General features: G+C 45.5%; 1 protein-coding gene across 3 annotated transcripts in view; it reads right to left on the reverse strand.

Annotated features, from left to right (window-relative positions):
- COL4A1 (collagen type IV alpha 1 chain) overlaps positions 1–14,068 on the reverse strand; it is a 197,252-nt gene that overhangs the window by 42,390 nt on the left and 140,794 nt on the right. For all 3 annotated transcript variants that reach the window (XR_006414881.1, XM_044431656.1, XM_044431657.1), the window contains exons 35-39: positions 4,070–4,168; positions 3,763–3,852; positions 3,460–3,599; positions 1,081–1,207; positions 921–1,001 (exon numbers count right to left, since the gene is read on the reverse strand). Coding sequence is in view for 2 of the 3 variants with exons in the window: in XM_044431656.1 (XP_044287591.1) it covers positions 921–1,001; positions 1,081–1,207; positions 3,460–3,599; positions 3,763–3,852; positions 4,070–4,168 (537 nt within the window). In the remaining variant the exon portion in view is untranslated. The remainder of the gene's footprint in view (positions 1–920; positions 1,002–1,080; positions 1,208–3,459; positions 3,600–3,762; positions 3,853–4,069; positions 4,169–14,068) is intronic.

Here is a 14,068-nt window from a genome sequence, read left to right on the forward strand (position 1 = left end):
CAAATGTGCTAAAGAATTCCAGTCTGGAAATGTCATATTAGTGTATCCCTTTTTGACTAAGTATGCCCCAGGAGAGAGCTCACCCTTGTTAAGCTTGAATTATGGGTTTCTGTCTCTATCCTTATGGGCAGCTATTTTATGCTGTTTGGTTATGTCAACAAAGGCAAATCTGTCTTCACAGCCTCTACCTCATTTTGCAAGTTGGATTTTAGAGCCAAATTAAAATGATCTTTCTCCTAATTTCTCTGGTCACAAAATGGAGAGCATTTGAATGATTTCCCCAAGATCAGAAGTGTACATGTAATATACTGCACATCATACTGCACAGTGCTCCTCCAAAGACAAGCTGGCCTGTGGCTACTAGCTAACCATTTTCTCCTCAAAGTGCCATTCCAAACAATGTGAGTTATTCTGTGGGGTGTTCTGAAGAAACAGTATACATACTCTGACATGCATTCACTGGCTCCCTCAGAATGATGCTACCTTATGACGTAATGCTTTTCTGGGGCTTCCTAGGGGGGAAAATGATGCATTCCGCACCTTCAAGACCTTGTGTGTATCACAAAAGCAAGAGTACATTGGCGTTATAAGAACTTGCATATTACCTGCTTAGCAAGCATTTGAATGCCCCTTTGCCCCATGTTTTCACAAGTTCGACATTATAACCTAAGTTCCAGTTCGGTTCAACCCGGGTCTAGGTTTGTAACATATCAAAGAACAGAACCAATAGTTCTACACACTGCTTTATAGACATGCCTTTACTTGTAAAATTCCTTTCTTTCGTTTTAAAAATGAGAAAACCATATAATAGCATTTTAAAAGTACAAAATATTCAGAGTAAACCACAGAATTAATCATTATACTACTTGTAGAAAAAGAATAAAAGAGTATTTGTTTCTTTGTTTTAAATGTTTCTTTACCTGTTTCTCCTTTTGTGCCTGGAAAACCACTCAGGCCTGGAAATCCCTTTTCACCTTTTTCACCTGGGATACCTGGAACACCTTTTTAGAAAGCAGAAGATTTAGTTTTATTGCCTGAGTAAGTCACACATAATACTAGAGAAGGCTCTGGCACACTTACCTGGAGAACCTGGAAGACCTGATTGCCCTTTGGCACCTGGGGAACCAGGGATACCCGCAATTCCTGGAACACCCTTTTCACCTTTTTCCCCAGGCGTGCCTGGGCTGCCTGTCCTTCCTGGTTCTCCCTGTGAAATAGAAGAGCTAATAGTACATTCTGCCTACTCTCAACATTTACAAATGCACCCTAAAATTATTATACTCTTAGTTATATTTATATCTTTTTTTTCCTTCTGAGGAACTCAAGGAGACTTACATTAATTCTCCTTCTCTCAATCTTATCCTCGCAGCAACAACCCTGTAAAGAAGGTTGGGCTGAGAGTCTATGATGGGCCCAAAGTCATCCAGGGAGCTTCTTGGCTTGGTGAAGATGAGAGTCCAGATTGCCTGAGTCCCAGTCCTGCACTCCTAGGCATTGCACCACACTGGTTTGTCTCAGATGAATAAATTACTACATTTAAGACCCAGCTATGCTTTACAATGCAGTCGTATGCAAATTTAGCCTGTCAACTGCTTCTCCTTCATGGCAAACCAGTTCTTGGGATGACTGACATTGGATATTGGGGGTAAGGGCCAGGGGTGCAAAATCCTTCCTCTCAGTCACTGCTTTTCTCCTGAAACTTCCTCCTAAGCTGCATTTAGCACTAACAGGGTTTCCTGGCCCATGATTAACCTTGTATTACTCTGGAAAGAAAGCTGTTCAGGGACATTTCACAAGGTAATTTGTGAAATTCATCCCTGCTGAATGTTTCTCCTGAGGTACCACTGATTCTAGAGTGATTGTGCTTAGAAGTAGGGTTGGGTAAACTAAAGAGCAGGGAGCTAACCAAACAGTGGGCCCAGTGAGGCAGATAAGAGAGATGGCAGAGGCATGAAATAGAGCCTCACACAGAAGAAACAAGCAGTGAGGAAAGTCAACATGAAGATGAAACAGAAATGGATTTTCAAAAGTGACCCACTTATTCCAGCAGTAGTGTCTAATAAGAAGATGCAAAAACAAATTCTTAAAAATGCCCCAGTGTGTTTTAGAAAAACAATTTGTTCAGGATCAAGGAACAAGTGTATAAAATTTGCACTTTATAACAAAAAGTTTATAATATAATGCATATGGAAGGAATTTTGATAAGTATTTGTATCATCTGTATACAACTTTTTACAAAGAACACTAAATCTGGAAAGACAAGGATCAGGTAACCTTGATCCTATGATAGGTGATCAAGAAAAAAGTTCTGAAGACAGAAGATAATTAGGCTTGAAAAGGCTGCACAGAAATGAAGATGACAACATTTTAGATTCAGATTGAACTAATCCTTATATCTTAGCTCTTCATCTCTAAGGATTAATCTTTAACAATAAATTAGGGTTGTTTTATTTATTTAATCACTTGTCTTTTCACACACAAAAAATGTGCACAAAGCAGCAATTAATAAAGTCCAGATACACAAAACCTTAACTAAAATGTAACATATAAACAAACTAAAATGCAAAATAAAATAAATAGTATCATTAATTGAAACCTTCTCCAGCAACAGTCCAGTTTATATGCTTTATTAGAAGATTGAGGGAAGTGGGACCATTGCTGAAGATTGACGAGAACTTACAGCAACTTACAGGCATGTGAAGGGGAGTCACAGGGTAGAGGGTCATGACCTGTTCTCCCTGTGGTGGGAAGGATGCAGTCCAATGGGGCAAAGTTAAAAGAACCGGGTTTTAGGTTGGATATCAGGAAGCATTTCTGACATCTGATATCTAGAATTTCTAGGATATGGAATGGGCTTCCATGGGAGATTGTGGAGGCCCCATCAGTGAGGGAGTTCAAGGAAAGATTGGACATCCATATGTTGGACATTATATAAGCGGAGTTGGCTTGTGCCAGGGGTCAGACTAGATGGCCAGGAGTCCCCTTCTGACTGGCTATGTTTCTACAAATCCATGTAAAAACTCCCAGGTTTACCACCTGGTATCATCAGGTGGGACAGGGAAAAATCTCTGTCTTCAGTCCTAGGAAATCAGTACCAATTAGTGTAGACTAGGTTAAGCAGAAGGTAAGTCTCCAGATATTTTGGACTTTAATTCCTGAAAAGTTTTATCAGCATGGCCAATAGTCAGAAATGGTGACGGCTGAAAATCAAAACATCTAGATGTCTTTCTGTCCATCCCTGGTGTGGACAATAATGAGCAAGGTGGTCCAATGATCTAACTCAAAATAAGGGTACCTCCTGTGTTTGTTTCCTTTTGTTATCTCTTACTCTTACATTTTAACTGCATTGACCCACCCCTGGATTCTTATATGCAAGTTTCATGCTTTGCAATTTGAAAGAGCTATATCAGCAAAGTGACTTGTACATCACTTAACATGTCCACGAAATATTATGCATACCTTCTCACCAGGGGCACCTGGAAAGCCAGTTCCTGGAAGTCCAGGTTCTCCTTTGCTGCCTTTCTCGCCTTTCACACCAGGAAATCCTGGTTTACCTGTCTCACCTGGAAGACCTTGCACACCCTTTTCTCCTGGCTGCCCTAAAATTCAAAGTTCAAATCATGACATATTACAATATATTTTTCTTCCTTAAAAATAAAACACTGTGTCAAGATTAATCTGAATATTTTGGATACTAGAAAATGGATGGTAACCCAGTCAATGTAAATTTCAAAATTACAGAAGTTCTAAAGTAAATGTTACCTGGCAGACCCATTTCCCCTATTGATCCCTTTTGTCCAGGATATCCTGGTTCACCCTGGTATCCAGGTGGGCCTGGGTCTCCCTTTGGTCCTAAATTGGAAAGGGAAATATTAAAAATTAAATCCATCCCTATGGCACATTAGTACACACTATCACAATGTTTATTCCTTTATAATGTAAGGGTCCTTACTATGTAGATTATTTAATCCCCTAACAGTTGTATAGAAATAGAATAGCAGTATGTTGTGGTAGCTGCACCAGGAGTTTCACTAGAAGGAGTGTTGAAAAGAAAACAAGGGCATCATACCTGCTGGGCCAGGCAAACCAGATTCCCCATCCTTCCCAGGCATTCCAGGTGTACCAGGTTCCCCTTGAGTTCCCTTCTCGCCTATTGGTCCATGTTGTCCTAGAAAGCATAATTATTTGGTGTGTATCATCACCATCATTCTTTCTACTACATCTCAAGTTACACCAATATAATTGTGATAATAAATTTGAGCATATTACAACTGATCCCAGTTCCTGTCTGTTCTTGCTTCTACTGTTGCCCCCTGACTGCAATGGGGAGAAACTAGCAGTTCCAGAAAATGTATCTGATACTGGGGAAGAGAAAAGGCAAATTCTTACTATGATTTTCTGTTTACGGGATTCCTGGAACTCTTCTGCATATCTCTCAGGAAACCATGCAACCTAAGATAATCAGGTGATTTGTACATCCAAGAGTCCTTCCAACTCAGTATTGGAAAACAACAACAACGACAACAACAGGATGTTGTCCAGTAAGAAGCAGGTGTATATGCCCTGTTGTCTGAGGTAGGTCACCAGTGGCACTAGGATCTTCATAAACTCCCATGGCACTGAAGTAAATCTGCAGGTCATAGCCCCTGTACTAGACATGTTTTCAGTGGTAAGTGAATTGCAGAAACTTTGGATGGCTAGGTCTGGTTGGCACATATAGGCATGCCTGTAAAAGGTCTACAGATTTCAAAAAATCTTATCTGATTTGTCAGGTGCCTACCTTACTGAGCTTTGGGCACCTGAAAAAACCTTTTCTCTTCCAGTGAACTTATGGTACCACTGAGATTATTTATAGGAATTTGTAATGGTTTTAATATATTAACTTAAGCTTTATTTTATTTGACTATATGTGACTTTATCCTACTTATTTATTATATTTTAACTGCATCATGTTATTTATGTTATTTATTGGTACTTTTTCTCCTTCATGGATCACTGCCTTGTCGTGGCAAAGGGGCTTACGTAGCTCAATGAAGCTATGAGCTATGCCATGCAGGGTCACCCAAGATGGACAGGTCATAGCAGAGAGCTCTGACAAAACATGATCCACTGGAGAAGGAAATGGTAACACACTCCAGTATCCTTGCCATGAAAACCCCATGGAAAATACCAAAAGGCAAAAAGATATGACGCCAGAAGATGCGCCCCTCAGGTTGGAAGGTGTCCAATGTGCTACTGGGGAAGAGCAGAGGGCTAGTACTAGTAGCGCCACAAAGAATGAAGCGACTGGGTCAAAGCTGAAACGACACTCAGTTGCAGATGTATCTGGTGGTGAAAGGAAAGTCCGATGCTGCAAAGATCTGTACTCCATAGGAACCTGGAATGTAAGATCCATGAATCAAGGCAAGCTGGATGTGATCAAACAAGAGATGACAAGACTGAACATCAACTTCTTAGGAATCAGTGAACTAAAATGGACAGGAATGGGGGAATTTAATTCAGATGACCATCAGGTATACTACTGCGGGCAAGAATCCCTCAGAAGAAATGGAGTAGCCTTCATAGTCAATAAGAGTAGGAAAAGCAGTACTGGGATACAACCTCCAAAATGACAGAATGATCTCAGTTCAAATCCAAGGCAAACCATTCAACATCACAATAGTCCAAGTCTATGCCCCAACCACTGGTGCTGAAGAGGCTGAAGTTGACCGGTTCTATGAAGGCCTACAACACCTTCTAGAATTAACACCAAAAAATGATGTCATTATCGTCATGGGGGATTGGAATGCTAAAGTAGGAAGCCAAAAGATAACCGGAATAAAAGCAGGTTGCTTACCTGTAACTGATGCTCTTCGAGTGGCCATCTGTGCATTCACACATATGGGTGCTGCGCCTGCACAGTGCCTAAGGCCGGAAAGATCAGAAAGCTAATCTACTCACCCATCACACATATGGGTGAGTAGCAAGCTTACCAGACTCGGAGGAGGGCGGTGTCGTCACTGAAGGACGGCGGAGAGGACAGCCCTACCGAAGGAACAGTCCTGTCTGGCACGCACATCAAGGCAGTAATGCCTGGCGAAAGTGCACAGAGCAGCCCAAGTCGCAGCTTTGCAGACGTCTTGGATTGGGATTCCCGCGGCAAAGGCAGAAAAAACTGCTACTGCTCTTGTGGAGTGACCTCTCAGAACGACAGGTAAGTCTATCTTAGCAAGTTGATATGCAAATACAATGGTTTGAACTATCCACTTTGACAGTCTTTGCAATGAGACAGGAGATCCTTGGTCATGCTCAGAATACTTAATAAAGAGTCTGTTGGAAAGCCGAAAGGATTCCGTGCGTGATCTGTAAAAGGCCAAGCAACGACGCACATCAAGAGCATGCAAGGTTCTTTCGATCGGGTTCGACGGCAATGGAAAGAAGGCAGGTAAACAATCTCCTGATACAAATGGAACAGTGTGGCTACCTTGGGCAAAAACATAGAGTCCATTCGAAGAACCACTTTCTTCTTGTGAAAGTTCAAATAAGGCGGATCTACCCGCAGAGTGCAAAGTTCACTAGCTCTGCGAGCTGATGCGACAGCAACAAGAAAAGCCGTTTTCCAGGATACAAGACGCAGATCAACGGTGGCCAAAGGTTCAAATGGGGGTCTTGTAAGCGCTTGTACAACAACTGAAAGACTCCACGTAGGCATGACAGGTCGAATGGAAGGGTGAAGATTCTGCAGTCCTTTAAGGAACCTCCTAATAAGAGGCTGTGAAAACACCGATGAGCCCTGTATCATACCACGGTAATGTGATATCGCTGCCGCATAAACCTTAATAGATGAAGGCTTAAGTCCCGAATGATGTAGCTGTAGAAGAAACTGAAGTATATATTCAATTGAGCCTGACTCTGGAGCAAACGAATGTGATTCAGCGAAAGATGAGAATCGGCGCCACATCGCTGCATAAGACTTCCGTGTTGACGGTCCCAGAGCAGACTCAAGAATTCTCTGAATGTCCGGGTCTAAAGCACTTGATCCCGAAGCAAAGTCCATCAGAACCGAGGGAGTAAGCAGCACCTCAGGTTCATGAGTCGAGGTACTGAGCGTCCAAGTAGCCCTCAGTATCGAGTCAGTACCGTCAGTCAACGGATTCGCCACGCCGTGAGATTCAAGCAAGTTAAGTCCGGGTGACAGACAGCGCCGTCTTGATGAGTTATCAGGTGTGGTATTGATGGGAGGCGAAGAAAGGTGTTGTCTGACATCTGAGGAAGGGTGGAGAACCATGCCTGGTGGGGCCACCAAGGTGTAACCAGGATTTCTGTGGCACCGTCATGAACAATCTTCAAAACGAATTTTGTTAATAGAGGAATTGGCGGGAAAGCATAAATTCTGATGTTGGACCAAGGGATCATAAGGGCGTCTCCTACTGACCCCAGTCCCATGCCCGCTCTGGAGCAGAACATTTCGCATACCCTGTTCTTGCAGGTAGCAAACAAGTCGATGTCCGGATGTCCCCAAAGTTGGAAAAGTTGATTGCAGACTTGTTGATCTAACTCCCACTCATGAGTCATTGACATGTGTCTGCTCAAGACATCTGTTTCCTTGTTGTCGGTCCCGGCCAGATGGACTGCCAAAAGAGTTATACCTCTTGGGATGCACCATTCCCAAATGTTCATGGACAGATGAGCTAGGGTTGTGGATTTTGTCCCGCCCTGCTTGTTGATGTAAAACACAGTGACTATGCTGTCGGATGTGATCTGAATTACTTGCTGATGAACAGTGTCCTCAAAAGATCAAAGAGCTTTGAAAATTGCTAAGAGTTCGAGGTAGTTGATGCGTCTCGACGATTCCTGACAGTTCCAAGTGCCCTGAGACCGAAGTCCAGCGCATACAGCACCCCACCTGATTAGCGAAGTATCGGTATAAAGAGTCAGTGTTGGGTGAGGCGTCTGGAATGGGGTACCCATATTTAAATTGTTCGGTACCGTCCACCATGTCAACGTCTGCCGAACAGATAGAGGCAATCGAATTGGCTTGTCAGGCGAATCTCGCTGCGGGTGAAAGTTTTGGTTGAACAATAATTGAAGAGGACATAGTCAGAGCCTGGCATGGGGGACAATGGCTACAGTGGCAGCCATATGACCCAAAAGCTTCTGAACAGAGAGCACCGGAACGATCTTGTTTTGTCGGATCTGATGAATACAGGACCAAAGGCTGTCTTGATGAGCTGGAGGGAGAAAGGCCCTCACCAGAGTGGAATCGAGACGAGCTCCAATGAAGTCGACCACCTGCACAGGAACAAAGGATGATTTTTCACGATTAATCCACAGTCCTAAATCATCCAGCAAAGAACAAGTTTTGTCGATGGCTAAAAGGAGACCTTCATGGGTCTGGAAGACTATAAGCCAGTCATCCAGGTAAGAGTATACTTGGATTCCTTGAAGCCGAAGATGCGCACACACTGGGGCCATGCATTTCGTGAAGACCCTCGGAGCGGTGGTCAATCCGAAGGGAAGGACATTAAATTCATATATATCGGGCCCGATGGTAAAGCGCAGAAGACGTCTATGACCTGGGTGAATCAAGATGTGGAAATAGGCGTCTTTCAAATCCAGTGAGGCGAACCAATCCTCTCTCCTCAGCAATGGAAGGATATTTTGAAGGGTAGTCATCCGAAATTTCTTAGGTTTAATAAACTTGTTAATATCTCGGAAGTCCAAGATTGAACAGAGACTACCATCCCATTTAGGGACCGTAAAATATCGTGCATAGAATCCATGAAGTCCCTCAGAACAGGAGAGCCGTTGGATCGCTCCTTTACGAAGTAGTTGTTGCACTTCGTCTTCCAGCACCTGAGAGCGTGGTGTAACCCGGATTGGGCTTGATGGAGGAACGGTATTGAATTCTATTCTATATCTGAGCTGAATGATGGATAAGACCCACCGATCAGATATGATGGACTCCCAAATGGGGAGTCAGCTTTGCAGCTGGTCCCCAAAAGGGAGGAGGAAAGGTGGGTGTTGAGAGGGAGGAGAGGTTTGCCCGCCCCATCAGCACTGGCGCTCCTCGTTGTCAAAATGGCGGCAGCCTTGCTGGAACCATTGCTGAGGTTGTTGTCTCTTGTGCTGCTGGAGTTGGTGGTATTGTTGCCTCGGGGGCAGCTGGTACCGATAGAATGGATGCTACCAAGCCCATTTACATTTTTGTTGTGCTGGTAGCTCCATCCCTCTGGCCGTCATTCGGGACTCGTGAATGGACTTTAACTTATGGTCCATTCGAAAGTGGAAGAGTCCCGAGCCATCGAAGGGCATTTCCTCAATGCGCCTCTTCATTTCATTGGGGAAATTGCAACTTCTGAGCCAAGCATGCCTTCAAAGTGAGATGGCACCAACCAAGGCTCTGGAGTTGGTATCGACGTGGTGGCGTGCCATCGACAGTTGTTGTATCGCCACCTGCATGCCCTCCTTAATGAAGACCCTGGCCAGATCTCGCTGTTATTCTGGTAGGAAGGCGGCTATATTGTCCAGTTTTTGCATTATGAAAAACTGATACCTGGCTTCGAAATTAGACATACTCAGGCGGAGTCCAGAGGTTGCATAGATTTGGCGTGCCAGCGCATCAATTTTTCTTCCCTTCTTGTCTCGGGGGGTAGTATGTCCCCTGGATTCCCTGCCTTGAGATGACTCAACCACAACAAAGTTCAGCTTGGGGTGATGTAGAAGGAACGGTATGTCCCTTTCTTGAACCCGATACATGGCCTCATACCGCCGTACGGTGGGCTGTGGCTGAGTCGGCAGGTCCCAAGACTGGATCATCGCCTGTCGCAATGTTGTGATCAATGGAAGGATGATAGCAGGTGACTGCTCTCCCCTCACAATGTTGTAGAACTTGTCGGTGCTTGGATCGGACTGATGTTGTGCCTCAATCTTGAGCAACCAAACAAGCCTTGACATCAGCTCTCCAAAGGAGATGTGCGGCTCTTCAGGAGATGCTGGGCCCTGTGATGTTATAGCTACATCAGGAGAGGTGGAGTCTGCCTCGGAGCCAGAGTCGGGTTCGAAGTGGTATGGGCCCGATGAAGAACTCCCCGGTGAAGCTGGGTGTTCTGGTTCAGCACGTCTTGAAGTAGACGGGGCTTCCCCGCGGACCAAAGATGAAGAACGGTCCCTTGGCTGTGGGTAGAAGCCGAAGGAATGGTAATCTCCCCAACCAGATGGGTAATTTTCATAGTAGGATTGGTTCCATTCCTCTTTGCGTTGTTTATCCGAACGTGTTCGGTACCGCGGTGGAGAGGCGAAAGACTGAGCCCTAGGCCTGGCTGACGGCATCAGCGTTGGCGAGCGAGCCATGGGGGGAGAATCTTGGATTTCTCCATCCGAGATGGACTCATGTAGTGGCTCCTCAGGTTGTTCAGGGGACTGGCCCTGCTGAGGAGCAGGTTGTCCAGGAGATCCCGGTGGTGTGACCTGCATTGCTGATTATAGCATCGGTACCAATGGTGTTGGTACCGATGCAGCCGTTGGGATCGACGGAGCTGACGAACCCGAGTCGCGGCATTTCTTCGGCTTATGAGCCGATTTGCCCGCCTTATCTTTTTTCGCCTTCTTATGAGAGGAAGACTGATCTAAACTGCCATGCTTTCTCTTCTCCCGCTGTTTGCGTGGGGGAGAAGAAAGTCATTGGGCTGCAGATGCCGATGTCCCATCATCTGATGGACACTGCTGGGGCATAAGTGGTAAGGCTGCAGGGCGTTGGCCAGGCGTGGCTAAGGCAGAAGCTGGGCGTTGGCCAGTGGCAGCTGAGGCAGAGGCCGGGCGTTTGGCGGGCGCAGTTGGAGCAGGCCCCGATTTTGCAGTGAGTCGGTCCGACGGCATTAATGCCTGGTCCCAAAGGAGCTTATGCAGGCGGTTCTCCCTATTCTTACAGGCCTGCTTGGTAAATGCTAGACAATGGTGGCATTTGTCTGTTCGGTGCCCCTCTCCGAGGCAGAGAAGGCACAATCATGTGGGTCTGCCGGGGACATTTTGGCCCCACATTCCATACATTTGCAGAAAGCCGCTCGTTGCGCCATCGAGAGAAACAGAAGAAATAGGAGATAGTAAAGAGGGATAAGACAATATTTTGGTTTTGTTTGTTTTTTTAGCAAAGAAGAAGAAAAAAGAGAGAAAGATGTAACAAGGGAAAAAAACAACTTGGAGTAATAACAATGAAAAACAATAAGAGCAAAAGGAGCAAATACAGTAGTCAAAGCGAGAGTTGAACAGGCACGAGGCACAGCAAACGGCGGTCACAAAAGACTGGAGAAAATGGCGGACACTCTGCCCTATATATAGCACTGAGGGGGAGGGGAGCGGAGTTTCCCGCCAAAACCGTTAGCTTTCTAATCTTTCTGGCCTTAGGCACTGCACAGGCGCAGCACCCATATGTGTGATGCACAGAGGCCACGACGAAGAACAGGCAAGTTTGGCCTTGGAGTACAAAATGAAGCAGGGCACAGTCTGGTAGAATTTTGTTCAAGAGAATATGATGGTCATAGCAAACACTCTTTTCCAACAACCCAAAAGATGACTCTACACATGGACATCACCAGAAGGTCAACACAGAAATCAGACTGACTATGTGCTCTGCAGCTAAAGATGGAGAAGCTCTATACACTCAGTAAAAACAAGACCAGATACTGATTGTGGCTCAGATCATGAACTACTTGTTGCAAAATGTAGGCTTAAATTGAAGAAAGCAGGGAAAAGCACTAGGCCACTCAGGTATGACCTAAATCCCTGATGAATATACAGTAGAGGTGACAAATAGATTTAAGGAATTAGATCTGATACACAGAGTGCTTGAAGAACTATGGACGGAGGTTCACAACATTGTACAAGAGGTAGCAATTAAAGCCATCCCAAAGAAAAAGAAATGCAAGAAAGCAAAATGGCTGCCTGAGGAAGCTCTACAAATAGCTGAGGAAAGAAGGGAAGTGAAAGGCAAGGGAGAAAGATACACCCAATTGAATGCAGAATTCTAGAGAATAGCTAGAAGAGATAAGAATGCCTTCTTCAATGAATAGTGCAAAGAAATAAAAGAAAACAATAGAATAGGGAGGACCAGCGATCTCTTCAAAAATTGGAGATATGAAGGGAATGTTTCATGCAAAGATGGGCATGATAAAGGACCAAAATGGCAGGGACCTAACAGAGGCAGAAGACATTAAGAGGTGGCAAGACTACACAGAAGAACTATACAAGAAAGAGCTTAATGTCCCTGATAACCACGATGGGGTGGCCACTGACATCCTGCAATGTGAAGACAAATGGGCCTTAGGAAGTCAGAGCTACAACAAAGCTAGTGGAGGTGACAGTATTCCAGCTGAGCTATTCAAAATCTTATTTTATTTATTTATTTTTTAAAACATTTTTATGTCGCCCCATTCGCCGAAGCCTCAGGGCGGCTTACAACAATAAGTTAAAATAATATAATGTAAATCAAAAATATAAACATTAAATTAAAAATACAAAAATACAGTATAAAATAAGCCGCCCTGGCCAGATAAAATCCAATAATATTAACAGTTAAATTCAATGCCACTTGAATAAAAAGGTCTTCGCCTGGCGCCGAAAAACAAATAACGACGGCGCCAGGTGGACCTCTCTGGGGAGCGCGTTCCATAACTTAGGCGCCACCGCTGAGAAAGCCCTCCTCCGAGTACCCACCCTCCTAATTTCTTTCACGGAAGGTTCCCAGAGAAGGGCCTCCCCTGCCGATCTCAAGGGGTGGCTGGGCATATATGGATGTAACTGCTCCTTCAGGTAACCAGGACCCAAGCCGTTTAGGGCTTTATAGGTCATCACCAACACCTTGAATTGGGCCCGGACGTCAATGGGAAGCCAGTGAAGCTGACGGAGAACTGGAGTCATGTGAACACAACGCCCAGTCCCCGTCAGCAGCCTGGCAGCTCTATTTTGAACCAATTGAAGTATCCGGACCGTCTTCAAGGGTAGCCCCACGTAGAGCGCGTTACAGAAGTCGAGACGGGAAGTCACCAGCTCATGTGTCACTGTCGCGAGGCAGTCGTACTCCAGATAGGGGCGCAGCTAGTGAATCAGCCGAAGCTGGAGGAAAGCGCTCCTTGCCGCTGCTGTCACCTGAGCTTCTTGTGAAAGCTCCGGGTCAAGGAGCACTCCCAAGCTGCGGATCTTGTCCCTAAGAGGGAGTGCAACCCCATTCAGAAAAGGGTCAGTTCACCCTCTCCAAAGCCCGAACCACCAACCAACAGGACCTCCGTCTTGTCTAGATTGAGCTTCAGTTTATTGGCCCTCATCCAGCCCATTACCTCGGCCAGGCACCGGTTCAGTACAGCCACTGCCTCACCTGGATTGGTGGAAAACGAGAGGTAGAGCTGGGTATCATCAGCGTACTGATGGTTCCGCAGCCCACACCTCCTGATGACCTCTCCCAGTGGTTTCATGTAGATGTTAAACAGCAAAGGGGACAAAATGGACCCCTGCGGTACTCTATGGCATAGCTGCCATGGCACAGAGCCATAGTCCCCCAGCACCACCTTCTGGAACCGGCCATTGAGATAGGAGCGGAACCACTGCAAAGCCGTGCCTCCGACCCCCAATCCCGCTAGCCTATCCAGAAGGATACCATGGTCGATGGTATCGAAAGCTGCTGAGAGGTCCAGGAGAACCAACAGGGACGCACTCTGGATCCAGTGACGTCTTCTTCAGGACTGGTCGGACTACCGCCTCCTTTAAAGGGGCAGGCACCCGACCTTCCCTCAGAGAAGCGTTAATCACTTCCAAAATCCAGGTCCCAATCCCGTGCTTGAAATTATTTATTAACCAAGACGGGCAAGGGTCCAATAGGCAAGTGGTGGGACGTACTCCTCCAAGCACCTTGTCCACATCATCGAGCCGGAATAACTGAAATTCATCCAATAATTCTGGACCAGACGGCGGCATTGGCGTCTCCCTTAAAACCTCTGTATCAATAGTGGAATCCAGCTCGTGACGAATCTGAGCGATTTTCTCCCTGAAATGCCTGGCAAAGTCGTCACAGCGGGCCTTTGAGGGTGGAACCAGGTCC

Source organism: Varanus komodoensis, unplaced genomic scaffold, assembly GCF_004798865.1.
Source record: "Varanus komodoensis strain SLA01 unplaced genomic scaffold, ASM479886v1 scaffold23, whole genome shotgun sequence".
In the NCBI taxonomy this organism is placed as follows: Eukaryota; Metazoa; Chordata; class Lepidosauria; order Squamata; family Varanidae; genus Varanus; species Varanus komodoensis.